Here is a 24860-nt window from a genome sequence, read left to right on the forward strand (position 1 = left end):
CTGGACCACTTGCCCTCCTGTCTGGACCACGCAGGCCCTGGACGCCCCCACAACCCCAAGGCCCACACAGCCCACGCAGGCCCCGGATGCCCCCACAACCCCAAGGCCCATGCAACCCACGCAGGCCCCGGACGCCCCCACGGCCCACGCAGCCCCCGGACGCCCCCATGGCCCATGCAGCCCCCGGACGCCCCCACGGCCCACGCAGCCCCCGGACGCCCCCATGGCCCATGCAGCCCTGGGACACTCCCATAACGTCACGGCTCATGCAGGCCTGGGACACCCCCCGGCCCACGCAGCCCACGCAGGCCCGGGACACCCCCACAATGCTGTGGCCCACGCAGGCCCGGGACGCCTCCACGACCCCACGGCCCACGCAGAGCCCGGGACGCCCCCACGGCCCACGCAGAGCCCGGGACGCCCCCACGGCCCATGCAGAGCCCGGGATGCCCACTCTGTGCCACAGTAAACCACACAGCACGTCTCACTCCCCGTGAGCAGCTCAGTGCACTGCTCTGGTTACACTAAGGAAACCTCCACGGTGCGGCTGCCCAGGGCTGCCTTGTGCCCTGCGCTTCCAGTGCTGGCTCTCCTGACACACAGCTGAAGCCCTCTCCTGGAACGTCTCAGGCTCCAGGTCAGATTTCTTTCCTGTAAAATGGGAAATCTGGCTGAGGTAAGGGACAGCTGTGCCAAACTCTTATGGGAACTAAAGGCCAAGGCCAGCCACAAAGGCACTGAGGAAAATTCACTACCCTCTAGTCTTTCCAGAATCGAAAACAACAGCAGCAGCAAAACCTGAGCCCGGTGCTGGTGGCTCACGCCTGTCATCCTAACTACTCAGGAGGCTGAGATCCAGAGGATCACAGTTCAAAACCAGCCTGGGCAGCAAAGTCTTGCGACTCCATCTCCAAAATAGCCAGAAAATAAGCTGGGTTGGAGGTGGGTATGGCTCAAGTGGTCACAAGTAAGCTTGGCCCTGAGTTCAAACCCTGGTATTGTAGGAAGAAAACTGCTTTGTGGACAATGTAAAAAGCAGAATGCTCGTGGGCCTAGCTTTTTTTTTTTTTTTTTTTTTTTTTTTGGTGTGTGTGTGGGGGAGGTACCTGAGTGTCAAAGAAGGGCTGAATTCCTATCTGTGACCTTGCCCATGTGGGGACTGAAATCTTATGGTCAGATGTACACATGCAAGGCCTGCCACAGGGCCTTGGTGGACATGGGTTAATGGGCAGGCCTCCGTGCTAGGGGACCAGCCAGGAAAGACAGAGCTTCACCAAGCGAAGCGCAGTAACTCTGTCTCTGTGGTGACAGCAAGGGGGGTGGTGGGTGGGGCTTAGGTCTCAGCTGTCTATGACTGGTGGGGCTCAAACTCACTAGGCAGTTTTAAAAACACCAGAAAGTGTGGGTGAGGATGTGCAGAACCCCCGTGCACCACGGCTGGGAGCTTGAAATGGTGCAGCTGCTGTGGAAATGTTTGGCAGTTCCTTAACGAATTAAAAACACAAGCTGGGTATGGCGCTGCACTAGGGAGGCTGAGGCAGGAGGGTAGATGAAATTTAAGGCCAGCCTGAGCTACATGGTAAACCCTGTTGCAAAAAGACAGCAAAGTAATACAAGCACCATGATGTAGGATTCCACTTCTGGGTCTATTCCAGAGACTGAACACAGGGTCTCGAAGAAGAACCCGCACACCTATGCTCCTGACACAACCGGCAACCGCCAAGGGAGGGAAGCCAGTCCGTGTCCACGGACGAGGCTGGACAAAGAAAGCGGGATGTACACACACAGTGGAGCACCACGGGCCCTTTAGCAGGAATTCTGCCACATGCTGCCACGTGCGTGAGCCTCGAGGACACAGTATTTATTGAGATTAGCCCGTGATAGAAGGTTAAGTCCTGTACGACGGCCCGCAAAGTTGGTCCCCAGAGGAGTTAAGACTTCCTGAGAGAAAGCAGAATGCCAGTTCCTGGGAATCAGAGATGGATGTCAGGGTTTAATGGGGCTAGAGTCTCAGTTTGGGGACATGAGACAGTTCCGTGGATGGACATTGGTCATGGCTGCCCAATAATGTAAGTGGGCTCTCAAACAGGGACAGATGGTAAGTCTCACAGTCTATGTATCTTATTACCAAATATATGTACATGTATATACATGTATATATATATATATATATATATATATATATATACATGTGTATATATACGTACGTATATACATACATATAACATAATGTCAGTCCTGGGGCTTGAACTCAGGGCTTGGGTGCTGTCCCTAAGCCTCTTTGTAATCAAGGCTAGCACTTTACCACTTGAGCCACAGCACCACTTCTGGCTTTTTCTGAGTAGTTTATTGGAGATAAGAGTCTCATGGACTTCCCTTGCCCAGGCTGGCTTTGAACTGCGATCCTCAGATCTCAGATTGTGGGCCCCCTGTTCACCAGTCATCTATTTAAGGAGCGTGACAGCGTGAGGCAGCTCCCGGCGTAGCCTCAGCCTGCCATTGCTCGAAGGCTGTCTCCCAGCACAGGGCTCAAGGCTCCGTCTCTTCCCATTCATCTGGGTCGAGCGACAGACTTGGCAATTCTTTTCCTTGCACAAACGGCGGTGTGAAACCTCTTGCTGCCTTGGAAGCGTGGGCTGGCGGTCATGGTATCCTCAGTGTCTGGATCCTGAACCCCAGACGGCCCAAATGCCCTGGCCTGCCCACTGGCCTGTGTTGCCTCCTCTGTTCGGGGTCCACGAGATCGGGATGGGGGGAGGGCTTGTTCATTCAGCCTCGCCCAGGCCACCATAAAAAGTGCCTGGACCTGTGTGTGTCCCCACACAGCACCTCCAAACACTCTGAGTCTCTGACTGGCTGCTTTAGTCTATGCTGTTACTTAAAAGAACAAAAACTCAGAGCCTTCTGTTCTTGCTTGACTTTGTTCACTCAAGGCTGGAACTGTACCACTTGAGCCACACCTCTACTTCTGGTGTTTTGCTCAGTAATTGGAGATAAGAGTCTCAAGGACTTTACTGCCTGGGTTGGCTTCAAACCTTGATCCTCAGTTTTCAGCCTCTTGTGTAGGCAGGGATTACAGGTGTGAGCCGCTGGCGCACAGTCACGCTACGGCTTCTTGATGTGTCATGAGTTCTAGTTGGCTCTGGATGCCAACCTGGCACCATGGCTGGGGTGTCTTCCCTTACCTCCCTGGACCCCGCTCAGACCCCCGCCTCCGCTAGAAGGCTGAGTACAGGGTGCTGTGGCCAGATGGCACTCGGGCACAGGGCCCTCTGAACTGGGCTGCAGGAACTGGTTCTCCGATGTGCCCTGGCGCACCAGCTGCAGGCGTGTATTGTCACTAGTAGGGAGCTGTAGGCTGTGGAAATGGCGGCACACTGCACACAGAGCACAAAGCCTTTGTGGAATGTGCTGTGAATTTCAGACGAGCCCCAGGAGGAACAAAGAGCTTGCCGACCTGAAAGGATGCACACTTGCATGCTGAGCTGGGTGCCTGGACTCTCCACCCAAAGGCTCACCCTTCTGCTGGTGAGCTGGAGCCTCATGCCCAGGGCATTTCCTGTCCCAACCAACTCTGAACAAGGGCCCAGGGCTGAGGACTGTGCTGCTGAGCAGGGCTAGACTGCCCCCTGGTGGACATGTCTGAGCCCGGAAGGTGAAGGAGTCGTGATGTCCCTGTTCCATTCCTTGACAATGCGGCTATTTTCAGGCTTCAGGAGGGAGGCCTGGACAGGGCCCAGCAAAGCTCACTAGCTGGAGTCAGTGGGCAGCCATGGCTAGCAGGCGAGCCCTGGCAGATACGCACGGTTCTCCCCTATTCCCACTCAGGCCGTGAGGGTCTTTGCTGGGTGCCAGGAAGCACTTTGTCTCTGGGCAGCAGACCCTGGACAGAGCGTTCCAGGCTCTCAGGGAAAGCAAAGATCAGGTTATGGTCTGGGCCAGTTGCTGACCAGCACGGCTGCTCTGCTGCTTGCTGGGTTGGGAGCCCATGTAGAGACAGAGCCCAGGAGCTTTTCTCAGAGAGGTGTGCTGAGGGTCTGTGCACCAGGACTGTGATGGCAAACCCTGCATTTTGCCAGCTCTAGCCTTGTGCATCAGGAATGGCACGCTCTGAGGGACGGCTGTGGTCGTGAGAGTCTCTGGGTGTTGAGGGACAGGTGGGAAAGGGGCAAATCCTTGCCAGTCAGTGTTGTACCTCTGGCTCCAGCCTGCCTGGGACATGCCGCAGGTCTCATGAACTTGCAGCCCATCCTGTGTGGAGGGGATGGGTGAGTCTGGCTCAGAAGCATGTGGATGGACATCAGCCAGCAGAGGTGGACCCCTTGAGGCCTGGAGGGCGCCAGCCTGGGCACCACTGCTCTGATCGTAGCTTGTCCAACACAGGCAGGGCTCCAGGCAGAACTGTGCTGTGTGAGTAACAGGCGAGGCATCGCGCAGCCTTTCTGCAGCCCGCACCGCTGGCCACCTCTGAAGTTCACTCAGCTCCATCTCCTGCAGGCCCCTCTCAGCCTTCAGTCCATGCTTCCCTGCTCTCCTTGAGGGAGTGGGCCAGTAGGTGTACGAGGGCACCGAGGAGCCCCCGGGGAGCCTGTGGTGTTCACTCGCAGCTCAGGGCCATCTCCTGAAGACCTGCTCCCCCATCTCTGAGACCACCTGTGTCTGAATCTTAGGAGCAGCTGGCTTCCTGCTGCCAGGGCTCCGTTCTTCTACCCGCTGGCCTGTCATACCAGCACCTTGGTCAGGGTGTGAACCCAGCTACCATGGTCCCTCTACAGTGATGTTTTCTCGGCAGTATGGGTCAGAGGCTGCAGGACCCAGGGACCGCGGCGGGCCAAGGCGGCCTGTGCTCTCACGGGGATTCACTGTGTCTAGAGGCCTGACGGTGTCATTTCTTCCTGTTGGCACCACAGTTGCCAGGTGAGCCCACGTCCTTGCGGTCACGGCCACTGCTGCCCTACGGAGCCTGGGCACAGGACACACAGCGCGGGTGACGGCTGGCGTGGCCAGGAAGCCCTGGTGCGACAGGTCCCCTGCTGGTGCTTCCCCTGGAGGAGACCGCCCTGCCGTCAGGCCCAGACGGCCCAACCCTCCTGAGCAGCTCAGCCCATCTGTCACCAGGAAAACATGGACATGTTGGTATTTGCTCTTTGCCCTTTTGGAAGTTTGGCACTGTTCCTGGTCGACGGCGCTTTTAGTATCATGTCCCCTGCGGCACTACTGTAGCTGCTGTCTCCGTCTGCGAGACCCGCTCATCTCGGATGCTGCCTGTTTTAGCCTGACTTCTGGGGCAGGGTCCACCCCAGCTGAGACCTGGGGTGCTGGGGGCTGCAACCCCATGTCCCTCACCTGCAGTGCACCAGGTGAAGCTGAAGCACTCTGGAGCCCCAGTCCCCCAGGGCCTCAAGGAGGCCGCCTCCCCAGCCTTGGCACCCAAGGTACCTCGTAGGTGGAGCCGTCGGCCCGGCACAGCACTCCGTGTCCCTGACGCTGGTCCCGGACCCAGTTGCCTTCGTACCTGTCACCATTCCTGAGGACAGAGCGCAGGGCCTCAGCCGGGAGCCAGGTGGCCACGGTGACTCAGACCAGCTCCTCCGACTGTGCTCAGCACGCACGACCGGGGCCAAGGCAAAAATAGGCTCTGAACAGATGGCCTGTGAGCTCCGGCCTCACCGGGGTTGGCGTGAGAGGGTGAGGCACAGACAGGGCCTGCTGCCCCGTGGAAGAGCGCTGTGCAGCGCATGTGCGCCCACATGCACCCTGCCCAGCCCTTGTTCCCTGAACAGGAAATGACAGGGGAGGGTGGGGACGGGGCTGCCCTCATCCCAAGGGTGGGTGCTGGGCAAGCATCCATCCAGGAAAGCTGGACCTGGGCTTGGGGACCAGCCCTCTATCTCGAAGTGGGGCAGGAAGGGTGAGTTGTTTTTTACTGTACATAAAGTCATTTTTTAAATTCTTTCAGGTACGGTGGCTTGTACTCAGGGCCTGGGTAGTGTTCCTCAGCTTTTTTGCTCAAGGCTAGGACTTTATCACTTGTGCCACAGGTCCACTTTTATTTTCTTTTGGTGGCTAATTGAAGATAAGAGTCTCATGGACTTTCTTGCCCAGGCTGGTTTCCAACTGCAATCCTCAGATCTCAGCCCCTTGAGTAGCTAGGATACAAGTGTGAGCCACTGGTGCCCAGCACTATACGCATAATCGAGTTAAACGGGAGGGTCGGGGTGCAAAGCCCTTGCGTGGCATACGGAAGGCCCTAGGTTTGAGCCTCTAGGAACACACAGGTACACACCAACAGCAAATGCCAGAGCGCACTTGAGGCCTGGCATGCAGTCTGCCCTATCCCCCAACCCCCACTAGCGCCACTCCAGGAACTGTGGGAGCTGCTCCTGCTGTGTGGTGTGCCAAGGGCTGGCCCACCTCCAAGACTCATACTCACTTAAAGCACATCTGCCCGTGCCCGTGCCGCCTGTTGTCATGGAAGGCTCCCTGGTAGGTCTGCCCATCCACGTCCACCAGAACCCCCTGTCCTAGGGAAGGAACCGAGAGTAGACATGAGCTTCGCCTTAAGCCTCCCCCGGGTGAGCCCTGCTCCCGGGTCCCACACTTCCCGGAGGGACTTGGCCTACAGCCATTTGGCCAGTCTCAGCCTGGCAGAGGTGGTAAGCAGGAAGGTTGGGAATTAAAGGTCTGGCGCCCACTGCCCACTCTAGAGCCAGGCTGCCTGCCAGGCGAGCTTCAGAGCGGCCAGAGCACTGCCCAGCACTGTCCAGCCAGAAATGGCAGGTGTAACATGGGATAGTGACAGCTGCACTGCGCCGGCCCCGTTCTTAGAAGCGTGGGGCAGGCTCCACCTCAGCGCAATGTGACGTGAGATGCAAGTGCGCCGTCTGAGGGTCACACAGAACACCCGGGCTCTACGCACGTGATCACCTGCCGAGCAGTGTGCAGAGCAACCCTCCCGCCTGCAAGGAAGGCGCTTGCTCTCACCCAAAAGGCCGGAGGAGAAACCAATGGGAATGTGGCCTTTGGACCACTTTGAACCAGTAGAAATTCTGAGTGCATTTCTACTTCCTAATGCAAGCAAACCCAGAGAGAAGAGGAAGATGCCTCTGTGATTTGAGGTATCAGAACCTGCTAGGCTGGTCGGTGTCCAGGGTGCAGACAGGGACTCCTCAGGTCTGCCTCCCACCAAAGTGGACCTGCAGGGGCCACTGAGGCCCCAGGCAGTGTCGGGCCCGGCTGAGCTCTAAGGAATGGCTGAATGTGAGAACCGTGGGCTCAGGCCAACCCGCTGACCCGAGGTCATGAGCAAAAAAATGGGGGCGGTTTTAAACTCCACACAGTGGGACCAGTGGACCAGTGGTGTGGCAGCCACCAGGCATCGCTGCAGAGGCTCCTCAGCCACGGGTCCCGCGTACTGATCAGTGCCGGGCGGTCTGGGGCAGACAGGAAGGTGTAAGCCCTGCCTCCGCCCCAACTTCTCAAGGCAGACAGACCAGGTGAGCGTTCCTACACCCGCGTGCCCATCGGGCTCCCATCTCCCGTCCCTCCCCGCCCATGCCGGCTGCAGACCTTCCCTCAGGCCACGGGAGAGCTCCCCTTCGTAGTGGCCCCCAGCTTTGTACTTCATGATGCCGCGTCCTTGAGGCTCTCCCAAAACAAAGTGTCCAGAATAGCTATTTCCTGGGTGTAGATGAGGAGAATGTCAGTTCTGGTCCTGTCCCCCACTGCCTGACCCCGGGTGTGGGAGGCGCTGCTTTGGAATGGACATCTGTCTCTCAGTCTTGCTCTGTAGTGTGGTACTCTCTAGTGAAGCAAGCACATGGCCAGCAGACTGTCCCGGGGGACCCTCTCCAAGGGCACCCATGGGGCCTGACTGGGTGAAGGTTAAGTCTTCGCCCCAGGCTCTCTAAAAACAACGCAACACTGAGCCTGAGAGACAAGCTCTGCTGAGCATGGACCCTCTGCTGGCCCTGTGGTTTGAGGACACGGTGTGGCTGGAGTGTCTGTAAAGAAAAGGAAACTGTCCTTTGGGGTTACGCATTTTTATTTTAACACTGTGTGTGTGGGGAGAGCTGAGAAGTTTGTAGAGGTGAGTGCCAGACCCCACCCAGGGATCCCCAGGACACCCCAGGCCTGGGCCAGGTCCTTCCTGGGCATGAAGGGTACACAAGTTGTGGGGCCAGGTAGAGCTGTGCCCCGCTGGCACGTGGCTGTTCTGTCCTTATCCCTCACTGTGAGGAGAGCCTGATGCCCTAGTTTCTCTAGTGTCTTCTGTGACCAGTGCAGGGACTGACTTACACCCACATCCAGTGCTAACCTGACCAGGCCCAGTGCTGGTATCCTTCCCCTGTAATCTCTCCATCCACAAACTCGCCTTCATAATATCCTCCATCTTTAAACAGCAACTTCCCGTGACCTGGTGAGAGAAATTAGCATCAAGTCTGATGGCCCATGGGAGTGGAGCTGATCAGCCCCACACCTTGGCTGATTTCCAGATTTAAAAAAAAAGTACTGCAGTTTGAACTCAGGTCCTATGCTCTCTAGGCAGGAACTGTATTGCTGAGCCATGCATTCAGGGCTTTTTTGTACTGGTTATTTTTGAGGATCTTGCTTCTTACTTAGGCGCATGACTGAGTACAATCTCCCTATTTCTGTTTCTCTTCCTTCTATAGCTGGTGTAACAGGTGCGCACTACCACCAGATCTTTCTGTCAAGATAGAACTCGTGGACTTTTCTGCCTGGAACTGGCCTGCAATTCCTGAAAACCGCACGTGTAGCTAGGGTGAAAGGCGTGTCCACCACACTCAGGAGTCTCATGTATATCCTTGGGATGGCCTCAAAGTGCAGTTTTCTCAATCTCAGCCTCCCAAGTACCTAGGATTGTAGGTTTTAGCATCTGGAACCGAGCATGTCTGCGTGTGTGCGTGTGTGCTGGTACTGGGGCTTGAATTCAGGACCTTGTGCTCTTGCTTGCCTTTTTTTGCTCAAGGATGGTGCTCTACCACTTGATCCACAGCTCTACTTCCATTTTTTTTCCTGGTTAATTGGAGATAAGAATCTCATAGCCGGGGCTGGGAAGGTGGCTCAATGGTAGAGCGCTTGCCTTGCATGCCTGAGGCCCTGGGTTCGATTCCTCAGCACCACATAAGCAAAAAATAAAAATAAAAATAAAATAAAAAAATAAAGAATTATTAGAAATGTGAAAAAAAATAGAATCTCATAGCCTACCTAGGCTGGCTTTGAACTGTACTTCTCAAATCCTATTCTCCTGAGTAGCCAGAAGGATTACAGGTGTGACACTGGGTGCTCAGTGGCGCCCAGCACTTGGTGGATTTATATCTCAGAGAAGACTTCAGTTGCTCTGGGGCACGTGCTTAAAATCTTGGCTAAAGCTGGAAGATCTCAAGCTCAAGCCCAGCCTAGGCAACATACAGAAGTCTGTCTAAAACAACACAAGAGGCATCAAGAATACAGACGAGACATGAGTCATTTGCTCTGTGCACGTTAGAGAAGAGTCTGAAGAAGACATTGTAAAAAAGTGTGCAATTCTCTACATGGTTCTGATAAATCTTTTTTTTTTTTTTTTTTGGTCTGGTCGTGGGGCCTCAACTCTGGGCCTGGGCGCTGTCCCTCAGCTCTTCAGCTCAAGGCGAGCGCTCTACCACTTGAGCCACAGCGCCACTTCTGGCTTTTTTCTTTTTGCTTATGTGGTGCTAAGGAATTGAACCCAGGGCCTCAGGCATGCAAGGCAAGCACTCTACCACTGAGCCATCTTCCTAGTCCTCTGACAAATCTTATATCTGAGCCTCCCTGCCTGCATGGAAGAAGAAAATCCTTGATATTGGCATAAGAATAAGAAGCATCTGGGGCTGGCAAGCTGGCTCAATGGTAGAGTGCTTGCCTAGCATTCATGAGGCCCTGGGTTCAATTCCTCAGCACCATGTAAATAGAAAAAGCGGAAAGTGGTGCTGTGGCTTCAAGTGATAAAGTGCTAGCCTTGAGCTGAAGAGCTGAAGGATGGCACCCAGGACGAGTTCAGGCCCTACAACCAACAAAAAAGAAAAAAAAAAAAAAGAAACATCTGTATGGCAAAAACACTATAAACTAAACGGCCAATAGATATGAAAAGCCAACTGTGCAGTGGAAAATGGGTGACATTGAGCAGGAAGGGTCCACGAACACACATAAATCCACTGAGCACAGACACTGAGATATTCACAGTACTGCTTGGCCTGTGGGGTGGGGCAGAATTGGAGGCATTTCAGGGGATGTTTATATATCTTTCCTCTATGGATTGGATTTTCTACAAAAGCAGGCCATTTTTTAAAATAATCAGGACCAAACCATGTATGTGACATGCTGGGGTTGGGGGCAGCATGTGCTTGCTCTGGACATGGTGCCTCTGCCCAGCCTTGCTGCCCAGATGGGGCAGCACCAGTGTGTAGCAGCAGGCTCTAAAGCTACAGATGGTGTATGAGCTACAAGTGGGTGTCAGCATGAACCTGGAGCAGGGTGGCCCTGGTGCCTCGGTGCAGTTCTCAGTCAGGCCTGGCATGGGGCGTTTCCTGCACCCAAGTTCCCCAGAAAGGTGACTACGTGAGCTGCCAGGGGCAGCTTCAGGGATAGACCACTGAGGCTTCTTACCGTGTTTCTTCCCTCCTTTCCATTCACCTTCATATCGGAAGAAAGAGTTTGGGTATTCATAGACACCATAACCTGGGTATTGAAAACATGAGCAAGAGTGACCACCTGACACCATGGCTTCACTGATACCAACAGACACCAGGAGGTGAGATGGCTCGGAGCTCCGGAGGAGCTCCTGCAGGTCCTGGGGAGATAATCTCTCCACAAGCCAGTTACCTGCCTAAGGGCTGTGTGGGGTTCAGTTGAGAACTGTTTACTGTTCCTCCATTGGTCTTGGACATAGAGAGGAGCCTCAAGTTGGTGCAGAAACAGAGGCTCAATGAGCAGGAGGACTAGGACCAAAGAGAAGCAGGACCCTGAAAAAAGACGTCTGAGAGGTGGTGGTGGTGGTGGTGTTGTGAAGGGCAGGCCTGGTTAGCCAGGTGCTGGCAGGGAGGCAGGAGAGCAGCATCAATGTTGGGGGAGAAAGGGAGCCCCACCCCGCGGGGACCTGCCTTCAGTGGACATCCCTAGAGTGCCACCCCTAGAGAGGCCTGGCCAGTCTCATCTCCGACAATTCGGCGGCAGGGCACCATCCCCGCTGGCCGGCGTCCAGTTCCGGTTTCCGGTCCGGAAGGCGCAGGCTGGGGCGGGCAGCGGGGAGGCGGGCGCGCAGAGCCGGGCCTCTCAGGCTGCTCCGTGCGGCTCGCCCCCCGGGCTGGAGGCCCGAGGCCTTGCGCGCCCGCCCCGCACAGCTCGGCCTCGTGTTCCCGGGCGTCCGGACTCAGGGGGCGGCCGAGGCCGCGGGCCGGGCCCGGGGGGCGGGCAGCGAGCTCTGGCGATGGCACGGCCGCGGGACCCCAGCCTCGCCCTCCCGGGGCGACGGACTCCCAGCAAGGCACGCGGCTCGTACCGTCCCTCGGTGGCCGCCGCGGCGGGTCCCGACGCACCCGGAGCGAGCTCGAGCTGCCCTGGCCCGTAACCTCCATCTTGTCGCCGAAGCTTCGCTAGCAACCACAAGCTCCTCTGCCATTGGCTTGTGGTCGCTAAGGGGGCGTGACTAGGAGCAGCGCTGGCCACCACTTCTTCCGGAGCGCCCAGTCCATCCGGGAGGCGGCGGGAGCTATTGCGCCTGCGCGGCGCGGGACATTTCCGTCATCCGACTCCTTCCGCCCGTAGGCCCGCCCTCCAACGGCCGCGGCCAACACACCGGAAGCGGAAATGGTTGGAGCTCTGGGTCCCGCCCCGCCGCCATCTTGGAGGCCGGAGGCGGCGCCGCAGGACCGAGCGGAAGTGCCCGTGCAGCTTCCCGGACCCCGAGTCGAACGCTGGCGGCCGTCCCGCCCGCCGTCCTCCTCCCGCGGTCGTGAGGGAGACCGCGGCTCGGCCGCAGCGGAGCTGCGAGGTGCCGGGGGCGGGCCGGGGCGCGGGGCTGGCCGGGCGGCGCCGCCTCCGCCTCCCTCGGCTGTCAAGGCCGCGGACGGGCGGGCGGGGCCGCGCCGCGCCGTCGGGGCCCGGGAGGGTCAGCGGGCCGCGCGGGCTCGGGGCCGCGCCGAGCCCGGGCCGGGGACCGAGGGGCCGGCCGAGCGCCCGCCCGTCCCGGCCGCGGCCCGCCCGCCCCGGCAGGGCGGCGGGAGCAGGTGGCCGTGGCCCCCCGGCCCCCGAGTGAGGGGCTCGTGTCCCCGGCCCGCCGCGCCGCACGTGTGTGGGGGACGCGGTCCTGCGCCTGGGGATGCAGAGGGAACCCGTTAGATGCTCAAGATTACACGGTGGTAGTATTCCAAGGCCTCGGACCGGCTGTCCTCCGGGCAGGCTGCGGCCGCTTCTCCCCGATAAAAAGGTGGTGCTGGCTTCCGCGCCGCCAGTCTCTGAGCCCCGACAGCTGCTTTCGCACCGAGAACCTTCCGTTCAGTGGCTTTTCTTCTTTCCTCCTCTCGGTGGAGACTGTTCTGGAACTGCTCTATTCTTTGTTGGGTTGAGCAAAAGCCCCTCAATAACTGAGACTGTCATTCGGGTCCTGATGTGTGTGTGGGGTGACTGCAGTGGAGGAAGAGTGGATCAAAGCCAGGAGGAGGTCCATACTCAGAGGAGGGAGGAGTCCAGGCGTGGCCTTGGGAAGAAACCAGAGGTAGGGTCTCAGGGCTTGTCAGGGAGGGACTGGCTCTAAGGGTGTGCAGTCCCAGGGGCTCTTCCTTGATCAGGAAGTGTCAGCTGCAGATGCTGGGCAGAAGGCTTTCTTCTTTGTTCCGTGAGGCTAGTGTAAGAGTGATGGATTACAAGAGCTGGCCAGTTGGTGGACTCCAGAACCAGGCACATAGAGAATGTTTGTATAGTTTTCTGGTGTGATGGTGCTGGTGGCCTGTCTGGAGTGGTTTTTGTTTTTCTTGTTTTTGGTGGAGCGATGTTTGTATTCGATAGATAGTCAATGGTACATGCAGAACCAGACAAGGGGCCAAGGGGCTCTCAAGCTTCCTTTTTTTTTTTTTTTTTTTGTGGGGCCTGAACTCAGGGCCTGGACACTGTCTCTCAGCTCTTCCGCTCAAGGCTAGCACTCTACCACTTGAGCCACAGCACCACTTCTGGCCTTTTTTGCTTATGTGGTGCTGAGGAATCGAACCCAGGGCCTCATGCATGCAAGGCAAGCACTCTACCACTGAGCCACCTCCCAGTCTCCTTTAAGCTTGCCTTCTAGTAGGAGGAAATTCAGAGGCAAGCCAGAAGGGTATCAGAAAACAGTTGTCAAACAAAAACTGGGTGAGGAACATCAGGAGCCAGTGGTCATTCTTGACAGCAAGAGGAGGCCTCTGAGGAGGTGACCTTTAATCTCAGCAAAGGGAAGAGGATTGCAGCTAGAACAGCTGGTGTGAGGACTGCCCTAATCCAGGAACAAGTCTGACGTGTTTGAGAGCTGGGTACATACCTCCTGCCAGGCTCTGAGCACAGCACTGGCCGCCTTTAGCTCCTCAAAAGAACCCTTTGGAGGAAGCACCAAGGTGCTACTATCCCATTCTACAGATCAGAGCCCCAAGCAGTTTTAAATAGCTGTCCCTGGTCATGCCACTGCGGCATGTAGGACGGGATCCAAGCTGGCACTGGGCTCCAAAGTTCATGTTCTTAATCATGCCTATCCCTCTTGGCTTGTTACAGGTGGTGAGTCTAGTCAAGATGTAGAGCAGTGTTTGTCGGATGACCTGAAAGTGGTAGTACATTTTGTGTTAGGTTCTCCATGCACCAGTCTAAAGAAAAGTTTTAAGTAATGCCGCTTAGAGTACATAACTTGGGCAAAAGTGTTTTAGTGGTAAACACTTTGGTCAGCTTAAAAAGTTTTCCAGCACTGTAGGATGAATAGTAAGACTGCAACAGTTTTCTGCAGGCTGGGTTTTGGCCTAAATAATGTGGCCATTCTATGTTAATTCATTTTCCTGTTACACTGATTAATTTATTTTTTGTTAAATTAAGTGTTTTTAGTTTGCTTGGCTTACCTGAGACCAAATGGTACTTCTTAGTCTCCTGGACAGCTCTGGGCACTGTCATTGATGGGTCCAGGAAAAGTGGGGTCATAGTTACATCTCTTTTTTTTTTTTTTTTGGTGGTGGTGATACTGGGATTGAACTTGGCCTCATACTTGCTTCATTTGCTTTGCTTGCCCAGCTGGCACTCAACCACTTGAGCCATGCTCCAGTTTTTGGATGGTTATTTTGGAGATAGAGCCTTACAGACTTTTCTGCCCAGTTTGACTTTGCTGACCTTTGGGTATCAGCCTCCTGAGTAGCTATGATTACAGGCGTGACCCACTGGTGCCCACATACTCACCCTTACAAAGACTTGAGGCTGCAGCCTATGGACCTATTAAACACACACACATTCTCTCTCTCTCTCTCTCTCTCTCTCTCTCTCTCTCTCTCTCTCCAGTTGAGATCAGAAGATTACTTGTCATCCATTGTCAGCTTTTTGCATGCTGATTTCCAGTGGACAATTTCCCCAATGTGCACAGTGAGGCTATGGTTTAGAAGGTGCTGGACTTAGGCAGGTATGGGTTCTGGTTCAAAGCTCACCGCGCCACACACCAATCACTGGGAAAACTCAAGCTTTTGTGGGTTGGGCCTCAGTTTTCTCATTCAGGTGGGGACAGTAAGACTGTGCTGAAGGCTTGCTGTGGAGTGAAGTCTGCCAGTGTGTCTGGTGTTGGAAAGAGCCTCCTTTTGCAAATGAGGAATCAGGCTGTGTGGCCAGCGGGTGCTGAGGCCTCTGAGCTGTTGAGCACAGATGGGACTTCAACCTAGTTAAGAAAGGAGTGTGTTTTCCTCTCCACCCCAAGCGTAGCAGAGGGAGTGTGGACAGGTGTCACCCACAGATTTGAGGGGATGTGAACTTTGCCCCAGCATCTCCCCTGACTTAGGGGTCCACAAATAGCTCATGAAGGCTCACTGTGAGGTTCCCACTTAGTGGTACTTTCCCCCAAAATGGTGAGTTCTAGTTCATGGTTAGTGGAAGAGTTGGGCATCAGGCTGGGCCTTGAGCTGCTGGGCAGAGGTGTTTCCATGACCTTGGTCTGTTTGAGACTTGTTCCTCCTTTGTAAAATGAGGGTAATGATGCCTGTACTCTTGGCCATCTGGGAATGGAGAGAGAGCATGTGACTTGGCACCTGGGTTCTCACAGGTAAATTCTGCCTGAGATCCCAGCAGATGCTGAAATCGTCTGGAGCAGATAGTATTACTTCTAGTTGCCAGATAAGAAATGGGGACATGAGCTGCTTGTAAGCCAGTACATTTTCCTCTTGATGAGGAGAGGCACTGGGAAGACAGACTTGGCGGAGTATGAAGAAGATGGGGTCTCAGTGAAGAGATCTGTGGGGAGGGTGAACAAGCCACATACAAGGGCCTGCTAGAGGATTCCACGGTGAGAAAGGACAGCTCTCGTAGTTGGCAAGGTGGACAGCACTCTGTGTGTGTGTGTACGTGTGAGTGTGTATGTGTGTGGTTGAGGAGCAAGCAGAAGTTAAAGTCCATCAGCTGCTACCTCCTTCCATCCTCTCCCTGTACCAAAGCCTGTCAACTGCTGCTTTCTTGGCAAACAGTTCATGGGAGACACACATACAGTCCGGATGAAAGAAACACTAAGTACTAAAAAGACCCGCTTGACAGATTGGTCAATACTGGCAAAAAATTCCCATCATTGAGTGCTTTTTATTTAGGAGCTTCTTGTGTTTTTCTCAGTTACAGAATGTCTGAAGGTGACAGCGTTGGAGATTCTGTCCATGGGAAACCGTCAGTGGTGTACAGATTTTTCACACGTCTTGGACAGGTTAGTGGGTTTGTAGATTAGTATAAATATTTGGGAAAAAGCGGACACATCTTCCCAAAGGGTGAGTTTGCCGCACTGTCAGAAGGTGAAGCCATGTCTTGCCCTAACTTAACACTTGTGTTTTGAGGGTCTGGCTCTTTACTGGGAAAGGCCAGGTGAAGAACTGTCTAGGCAAGGAGGACCACATGTGGTCTTGGTTACCTGTGATTTTTCTTTTTCTTTTCCAACTTTAAAAACTCTCAAATCCAGCCAGGTGCTGGTAGTTCACGCCTGTCATCCTAGCTACTCAAGAGGCTGAGATCTGAGGATCATGGTTCGAAGCCAGCCTGGGCAGGAAAGTCTGTGAGACTCTTATCTCCAATAAATCACTAGAAAACTGGAAGTAGCGCTTTGGCTCAAGCGGTAGAGTGCTCGACTTGAGTTGAAAATCGTAGGGACGGCACCCAAGCCCAGAGTTAAAACTCCACGACCGACCAAAAAAGACAACCCTCCCAAATCCGTCTTACCTTCTCTGTAGTGCAGATTGGGCTGAGGCAGACAGGACCTTGGCCCTCTCTCATTCTTGCCACATCACTCGCTGGTCCTGGCAGTCCTCACCCCTCCCTCTCTGCACTGCACGCCTCTGCTGTTGGGTACTGCTCCCGGAGAGGTCACAACTTGGCCAAGGTAAATGTAGGTTATCACGGTGTAGTGGGTGCATCTGAGGGTGCATCAGAGTGATGGGCATGACACTCTTCAAACACTGCTTAAACGTAAGTCGAGTAGTCTAATACAGAGTGTAATTGTAGCTGCTACTATGTTGAATAAGTGAAAAAATGTCTACTTTTAATTAAAACTACCATGTGGCAAACTGTTGGTAATTCTTGAAGCTGGGTGGTAAGTATAGATACACTCCTGTATTTTACAACTGCTTGAAAATATTCACAATAATAATATATTTTTTTGTGCTAGTCCTGGGGCTTGAATTCAAGCCTAGGCACTGTCCCTGAGTTTTATTTTTACTAAAGGATAGCATTCTACCACTTGAGCCATAGCTCCACTTCTTACTTTGGAGGTAAGAGTCTCATGGACTTTCTTGCCCACACTGGCTTTGAAGCTTGATCGTCAGATCTCTGCCTCCTGAGTAGCTAGGACTACAGATATGAGCCACCAGTGCCTGGCTCATAACTAAAAATTTAAAATTCGTTTTCAAAATAAAAGTGAAGACACATACTGTGTGTTGGGCCAGCATGAGGCTACTGGGCTGGTAGAAGTCTCCAAAGTCTTGGGAGAAGTACAACCTGGGGAGCAGGAAGAAGGCCCCAGTGCCTAGACTCTTCACATTTTTCCTTGGGGGGAGAATGAGTTTCGAGGTACTGTTGTGTGGACTTGGCTGTGCACCTTCCAGGGCAGTACAAATCTTTGTGGTGAAGTTGGTTTCCCTACAGAGTTCTCTTTGGGCTTCTGATAATTATTAACATTTTTGCTTAAGGAACAAACCTGCTTTGGGAATTATTGCAAATATTTATGGGTTAATTGTAGTTGCTGCTATGTATACTCTCTTATTGTTTTAAGTAGCTCTTTTGACATTGCAAATGATGTGACAGAAGTGCACTTTTGGTGCAGAGGAATTCTAGGACTGATGTACCTTTGAACTTGTGTTCCATAGATTTACCAGTCCTGGCTGGACAAGTCCACGCCTTATACAGCTGTTCGGTGGGTCGTGACGCTGGGCCTGAGTTTTGTCTACATGATTAGAGTTTACCTGTTACAGGTAGGTGTGAGCTGAAATGACAAAGACTCAGCTGTGGTAGGAGTATTGCTGATCCAGATTGTGTGGAAGGACAGGGTCTTCATTAATCAATTTTCATGTCAGCATCAAACACAAGAAAAGTTGTAGTGACTGTTTTTCTTTTGTTGTTTTTTTGTGCCTGTCCTGGGGCTTGAACACCAAGGCTAGCACTCTACCACTTGAGCCACATCTCTACTTCTGGCTTTTTTTTGGTGGTTAATTGAAGATGAGAGTCTCAGATTTTCTTGCCCAGAATGGCTCTGAACTGCGATCATCAGATCTGAGCCTCCTGAGCAGGTAGGATTATAGGCATGAGTTACCAATATTTATCTGGTGCTCTCTCTCTCTCTCTCTCTCTCTCTCTCTCTCTCTCTCTCTCTCTCTCTGTGTGTGTGTTGCTTAGGTTAAGACTGACACTCTTACCTCTTGGGATGGTATGTGTGTGGGTGTGTGGGTGTGTTGCTACTGGGGCTTTTATTTAGGTCCTAGGTGCTATACCTGAGCTCTTTGGATTAAGACTGACACTCTTACCTCTTGAGCCATACCCCCACTTCTGGCTTTTTGGTGCTTACTTGGGCTTAAGAGTTTCTTGGACTTTTCTGCCTGTTTTTTTTTTTTTTTTTTTTTTTTGTCAGTTGTGGGGCTTGAACTCTGGGCCTGGGCTCTCTCCCTCAGCTCTTCAGCTCAAGGCGAGTGGTCTACCACTTGAGCCACAGTGCTCCTTCCGGTTTTCTGAGTCGTTTATTGGAGATAACAGTCCCATGGACTTTTCTGCCTGGTGGCTTTGAACGTCGATCCTCAGATCTCAGCCTCCTGAATAGCTAGGCTTACAGGTGTGAGCCACCGGTGCCTGGCTTCTGCCTGTTTTTAAAAAATGAGTTATTTATAATTCCCTAGCTAAGGTTCCCAGGGTGCCCAGGCTGCCTCAGCTTTGCCCCTGGAGTGTCCTGGTCTGGACGACAGACCTTGTTGTGTCCCTCTGGCTGTGCCTCCCAGAGCAGCTTCTCCTGTACAGGGTAGCGTGCTGTAACAGATCCTTGCTTCCATGGACTTTGGGTGCCCTGAGTGACTGTGGCATTCCCAAAGGTTACATTGTTCTTGAGCTACTTCTTCTGTGAGGCTCAAGCATTAAGTAGAGAAAGAGGCTAAGTGACCTGCAGACCCTTGGCTGTCTGTGGACAGGGCAGGTGGCACAGGCTTATTAGAGCCTGTTGCCTCCTAGTGAAGTCCCTGCTCCCTGAGACTCCTTGTACCCTAGAGAAGAAGCTGTTTACAGTGTTTGTAGGTTTAAAAGGGGGATAGAGGTTAAAGTTTTTGTCCAGAGCATGTCATCCTGGGGTGGTGTGGATGACGGTCCTTCATTTAAATTGCATACCTTCCTTCCTGTTATTTCCCAAGATTTCATAGGTTATCAGTCCATGAGTCAGCATATTTATTTACTGCTCTCATTAATTCTTTCAGTGCTGTGTGAAATTCTTACTCTACATGTGGAAACTTGTTTTTACCTAGGAACTTAGCCTGTGAGTAGACCAACATTGGTTTACTGGAAGGTAGCAGGTCGTTATAGCAAAACCAAATATACATATAGGATATCTAAAATTAAAATTTTAGATATATAGGATACACAGTTTTTTAAAAACTGAAACTTGGTTTGTTTACCAACGGAAAGTTGCCTTGAAGCTCTTGAAGCTTCTCTTCTGAATCAGGTTTGTACCTGATCTGGTATCTTTCCAGCAATAGATGGCTCAATAGGGGGTGTGTGTGTGTGTGTGTGTGTGTGTGTGTGTGTGTGTGTGTGTGTGTGTGTGTGTGTGTGTGTGTGTGTGTGTGTGTGTGTGTGTGTGTGTGTGTGTGTGTGTGTGTGTGTGTGTGTGTGTGTGTGTGTGTGTGTGTGTGTGTGTGTGTGTGTGTGTGTGTGTGTGTGTGTGTGCCTGATCTGGTATCTTTCCAGCAATAGATGGCTCAATAGGGGTGTGTGTGTGTGTGTGTGTGTGTGTGTGTGTGTGTGTGTGTGTGTGTGTGTGTGTGTGTGTGTGTGTGTGTGTGTGTGTGTGTGTGTCTTTCAAGATTGGTGGCATGCTTCTGATATCTAACGGGCTAAGTTGGTGCTTCTTGTGTGCTGTATGAAGAGACTGCTAGGGTTCCCCAGTTCTTTTGTATAGCCTTAGGAAGGCCTGGCTTTCTCTTGCCAGCATATTTTCATGATGCTGTTTTGTTTTATTTCTGGTACTAGATTTCTTCTGGGCTAGACAAATATTCCAGGCAATGACCCTCCAGCGGGGTCTCAGCTGGTCATGTCTTTGGCAATAGCCGATTCTGCTCTAGACTCTGTGTGACTATCTGCAGCTGGTTAGCAGGCCAGGAGGTCACAGAGAGCCACCTCTGTGCCCAGCCACCCCCATCCCTGTTGTAGGCATGGTCTTTTGGGGGGCAAATCCCTTGTTCTACACTCCTGATTGGAAGCCAGTGGTCTGGGAATCTCATGCATTTGATGGGACCCTGGAGGAAGTTTGTAATTTGGGCTCTGATCATCACTTTAGTTTCAAGACCCACTGAGTGCTTTGAGATTAATGGTCACCATGGATGTTCGTTGTCACCTAACTTGCAGCCTTCTTACCTTGAGTAAAACACTGCTTTTCAGTTCAGTGGAGTGTTACAGGTTGTTGGCACAATGAACTGGTTCAAGCCTGTGGTGGCTAGGCTGCCCACTGACCTGTGCTTCCTTCTCTTTCAGGGTTGGTACATCGTGACCTACGCATTGGGAATCTACCACCTAAATCTCTTCATTGCGTTCCTTTCTCCCAAAGTGGATCCTTCCTTAATGGAAGATTCAGGTAGATATGAGACTGTGTGAGGCACTGTCTGGGTAGTGTTGTGCCTCCTTATCCCTCTTGTATAGCTGTCTGTGCTGGGCTCACAGTGTTCATGAATACTTGTCATGTCAGGAATAGGGTATGTTTGTCCGTGTAGAACCACTTCATGAGTTCCTGTGTAGCTGGGAAGGGCTCATTGCTCATTCTGTTCTCCGTTTTGCAGTTGAGGAAACTGAGGCACCTGGGGTTTTGTAATATATCCGAGGTCACGTAACAGAGTGTGGTACTGACAGTATGGACGAGCCGCCCTCCCAGACCTGCCTCTTACGCACACAGCCTGTTCTGGTGGTGCTTCGGGACTTCCTGTGGGGAAGAAGCCCTCTGTGCCCAGCATGACCATCTGTTGAGGGTAGTGGGCACTCCTTGGTTTCTGAGGAGTTGAAATATTCTTGGCATGTCCTTGTGCTACACATAAGAGGTTCACATGGCTCTGGTCGAACATGGGCCCGTGTGGGGTGGGTAACGGCTGAGGCCTTCTACCCAGGTGTACCTGCTGCTTGTGATTGGAAGCCAGCTGGTGGCCTGCCACAGAGTCTGCCTTGTTAGGAGGTGGTCCAATCCAGTTTTCTGGGGCTTGAACTCAGGGCCTGGGCACTGTTTCTGAGCCTTTCTCTGCTCAAGGCTAGAGCTCTACCACTTGGCCCCAGCACCACTTCTGGCTTTTTCTGTGTATGTAGTACTGAGGAATTGAACTCAGAGCTTTTTGCATGCAAGGCAAGTACTCTACCACTAAGCCACATTCCCAGCTTCCAAGCAATTTTCAACATGGGTGACTAGTACCTGTGACCTTCCTCTAGAGTCAGCACCTTAAAAAAAAAAGAGTCAGCACCTTTTATTACATGTCACTATTTCGGGAGGCTAGACAGTAACTAAGACCCTTTTCTGTAGGCTTTGATTTCTGTATCTGAAAATGGGGAGAGGTAAGAGGAGCAGAGACCTGGTCCTAAGGAGCTGTGGGTGCATGAGGCTGTGTTGGTACCACACTGTTCTTTTGGAGACAGCCTTGTGTTCTCTTCTCTATGTGGTCTAAACTGGTGTTGAACTTGGGGTCCTCCTGCCTCTTTGAGTGCTGAGATCACAGGCATGTACCACCATACCCAGCCTGCACCACCATGCTAGGTCTGCATTCTTTTTGGTCTAGTCCTGGAGCATGAACTCAGGGCCTGGGTACTGTGAGCTTTTGTGCTCAAGGCTAGTGCTCTTACCACTTGAACCACAGTTCCAGTTTTGTTGTTTTGGCAGTTTATTAGTTTATTGAAGGTAAGAATCTCACTGATTTTCCTGCCCAGGCTGGCTTCAAACTGCACTCTTCATATCTCAGTCTCCTGAATAGCAAGGAGTACAGGCAGGAGCTGCATTCTCTCTTTACTATTTGTTTTGTGTAAGTGGCAAATTGCCCTTGTTTTCTTCTAGTACAGTTGATGAAAACTCTGGGAGACTGGCTTTTTTCATCCATTTAGACTGTGTAGAAATCCTCTCAGAGTCCAAATTGAATCCTCTGAAGCAATGCCCTTTTTACTAAGTTGGCTGCTTTTTTCTTCAGTTAGGTGATACATACTGAATTTCCCTCAGCGAGGCTTAGGGTGAAAGGCTTCAGGGAAAACTTCTGAATGTGGTAATAGAAATGAAAGTATGAGGCAGCAGGCGCATTATCTCCACTTGTTCTGCCTTTCAGATGATGGTCCTTCATTACCAACCAAACAGAATGAGGAATTTCGTCCCTTCATTAGAAGGCTTCCAGAGTTTAAGTTTTGGTGAGCTATTTTTTTTTTTCCTAGTAAACTTAAAAAAAAAAAAAAACCTTAACCCTTTTATTTGACATAGTAATTGTGCATGTATGAGGGCACGGTGTGACACGTCAGTACCTGTACACGGCAACTGGTGTGGCCATCGCCGTAGACACGTATCACTGCTTTGTGTGGAAACATACAATCCTCTCAGCCATTCCAAAATAGAGAGTGAATTGTCCACTAGTTACCCTCCTGTGTTGTCATTTCTTCCTGTCCACTCACGCCTTTAGTTCTTAAAGGTGTAAGTAAAGATACTATGCTTGAGTATGGCCAGGGAGACTGTAAAAACTAACTTCTGTTGTAGTTGGCCAGCAACTTAGACTTTAGCAAATGAGTTTGTTGTGCTTTGCTTGTGACATTCATCCATAAGGTGGCAGCTGGGCATGAGAGTGAGCCTACCACTTAGAAGTATTGTCTGGCTGTGTTGGCATAGTGGTCTGAAGCTAGCAGATGAGAGGTTGGCTCCAGGGTGGAGGGTGCTGGCATCCTGAGGACTTGGGCCCCAGCGACTCTGTTTGGGCAGCTGCCTTCTAGGCCCTGTTGCTCGTGACTGGCAGATGTGAGCCAGCTTTCGCCTGGCTGTGTCTTGAGAGGGCCCTGCGAGAAGGTGTTTGTGGTGGGCCAGGGTCCACCCTCAGGGTTTGGACCTTCTTCGGACCGCAAGAAACTAAGACAAGAGACAGGGATGTGGGCTGGGTAGATGGAGTTCTTGTGTGTCTGTGTATGACTCGCCTACTGTCCTCTCTCTGGTGGTACTCAGCCCTGTGGCACAGGAGGAGCCAGTCTGTTGGGTAAATAAAATTGAACAAACTGTTCTTCAATCTATAGGCCTTTACTCCGCAGCCCTGCTGTGTAATGATGGAACATGGGGGATAGGTATAGGAGAGGGAGCAGAAAGTAGGCAAGGCCCAGAAACCCTGGAATCCCTCAGGGAACCTGGATTTGTTCTGTAGGAAAGGGAGAAGCAGGAGCAGGTGCTGGTGGGTGGGCACCACTTTGCCCCAGGCTCCCATTGTTGGCCATGGGCCTTTGTGCTGCTCCAGGCCAAGGGCAAGCAGCAAGCATAAGGTGCGTCCGGCTTTAGCATTGCTGCTGTGTTTTGTAAATGTGTGGGAAGACAGCTCCAGGAAACAGAGAAGGCCGTGGCTGTGCTTAATTGTGGCACATTCACAGACAACACACACACAGGTCCCATGCAGCTCCCGGGCAGGGAGCTGTCTCTGCGGATGCCCATGTGCGAGCTGAAGCAAGAGCAGCTGTGGAGGCCGGTGGAGGTCCGCAGATGCTGGCTGCTAACCTGTGTCCTTGCTTTAAGGCACGCGGCTACCAAGGGCATCCTCGTGGCTATGGTGTGTACCTTCTTCGAGGCATTCAACGTCCCAGTGTTCTGGCCAATCCTGGTGATGTACTTCATCATGCTTTTCTGTATCACAATGAAGAGGCAAATAAAGGTAACGACATCAGCGCTGTGCTGTGCTGATGGTCACCGGGAAAGACATGCTTAGGTCTGGCTGAGAGCAGAGGTGGCACTGCTCTGTGAGGACCCATGCCGAATGTCCAGCCAAGGCCAGTGAGTGCAAGTCCTGGATGCTCGGGAGGAAGATACCGAGTGGAGCTAGGGCAGCCTGCCTCAGTTGTGCAGGCTGCCCAAGGAGTGTTGAGGGGATGTTCCCAGATGCGACTGCTGTGCAGCCTTTACTACAGGGAGGAGCGGCTCCTGAGCCCTCCTCCAATCATTGGGTGTCAGACAGGACTCTGGCCAGTTAGGTGGGCTAAGGAAGGTTCTGCTCTGTCCATGTGGAGACAAGAAGAGGTCCTGATTGTATCTGTGACGGAAATAGTTAAGGGGTACCTTTGGCTCTGCAGAATTAGGGGAAAATGTGGTCAGGGAACTCTTGAGTAACTCAAGTCTGTTTGTGTGTTTGTTTTCCCAGCACATGATTAAATACCGGTACATACCGTTCACACACGGAAAGAGGAGGTACAAAGGGAAGGAGGACGTGGGCAAGACGTTTGCTAGTTAGACGCTGGACTGGGATCTGTCACGCGTGCAAGAGCGGTTTTGAGCCACTGTAACAATGCCTTTTTCTTCACATAAAGTAGTTGATTACGAGGGAGTGGAATTTTCTTTTTAAAAGGAGCCTCAATGATTTGTAATTGAAATATCAGGTTCTTGAAGAAACTGGCATTTAAACCAAATTGCATTGATCTTTTTTTCAGTGATGTTCATGTTTCAATCCGACAGAGGTGTATGAACTGCAGGCCTGAGCGGCTAGGTGGGTGGCAACCTGTGGGGGAGGATGGAGGGCTGCCGCGGGGCTACTTCCCTGCCGTGCTGAGCTCGCTGCTCTGTGCCAGCGGTGCGTGCCAGCCCAATTCCTGGGCGTGGGTGGATGTGAGACATGAGAGTGGCTTTCGAGTGACGGTGGTTCTCGCGCCAGTGTCTGCATTTCATCTCACTGGAGATGCTTCAAGCTGACCCCTATCATGACTCAAAA

At 52.7% G+C, this 24860-nt stretch overlaps 2 protein-coding genes across 7 annotated transcripts in view; one reads left to right on the plus strand and one right to left on the minus strand.

The window, feature by feature from the left end:
- Morn1 (MORN repeat containing 1) overlaps positions 1–11869 on the minus strand; it is a 48910-nt gene extending 37041 nt beyond the window's left edge. The window contains exons 1-6 of one of the 5 annotated variants that reach the window (XM_070037151.1): positions 11537–11869; positions 10645–10716; positions 8375–8416; positions 7570–7680; positions 6434–6524; positions 5440–5527 (exon numbers count right to left, since the gene is read on the minus strand). In XM_070037151.1, the coding sequence (XP_069893252.1) occupies positions 5440–5527; positions 6434–6524; positions 7570–7680; positions 8375–8416; positions 10645–10716; positions 11537–11612 (480 nt within the window). In that variant the 5' untranslated portion in view covers positions 11613–11869. Of the gene's footprint in view, positions 1–5439; positions 5528–6433; positions 6525–7569; positions 7681–8317; positions 8417–10644; positions 10717–11138; positions 11252–11536 lie in introns of those variants that run through there. The other 4 variants (XM_070037149.1, XM_070037152.1, XM_070037150.1 and 1 more) reach the window with 4 other exon arrangements.
- Positions 11862–24475, plus strand: Rer1 (retention in endoplasmic reticulum sorting receptor 1). 2 transcript variants are annotated; one of them, XM_070037158.1, is made up of 8 exons: positions 11862–12028; positions 14536–14653; positions 15841–15928; positions 17577–17681; positions 20434–20533; positions 22248–22326; positions 23678–23813; positions 24297–24475. In XM_070037158.1, exons 3-8 carry the CDS (start codon positions 15848–15850, stop codon positions 24384–24386), a joined length of 591 nt encoding a protein of 196 aa, XP_069893259.1. In that variant the 5' UTR covers positions 11862–12028; positions 14536–14653; positions 15841–15847; the 3' UTR covers positions 24387–24475. The 2 variants fall into 2 exon arrangements, with proteins under 2 accessions (XP_069893259.1, XP_069893258.1); XM_070037157.1 differs by lacking the exon at positions 14536–14653.
- The last annotated feature ends 385 nt before the right edge of the window (positions 24476–24860 follow it).

Source organism: Dipodomys merriami, unplaced genomic scaffold, assembly GCF_024711535.1.
Source record: "Dipodomys merriami isolate MVZ:Mamm:240054 unplaced genomic scaffold, mDipMer1.0.p SCAF_28, whole genome shotgun sequence".
Lineage (NCBI taxonomy): Eukaryota > Metazoa > Chordata > Mammalia > Rodentia > Heteromyidae > Dipodomys > Dipodomys merriami.

Coding starts and splice junctions, on each gene's coding strand:
- Rer1 (XM_070037158.1), top strand. CDS start 15,848: ATGTCTGAAGGTGACAGCGTTGGAGATTCTGTCCATGGGAAACCGTCA. Junction 17,682..20,433: donor TTAGAGTTTACCTGTTACAG/GTAGGTGTGAGC, acceptor CTTCTCTTTCAG/GGTTGGTACATCGTGACCTA. Junction 22,327..23,677: donor CTTCCAGAGTTTAAGTTTTG/GTGAGCTATTTT, acceptor CCTTGCTTTAAG/GCACGCGGCTACCAAGGGCA.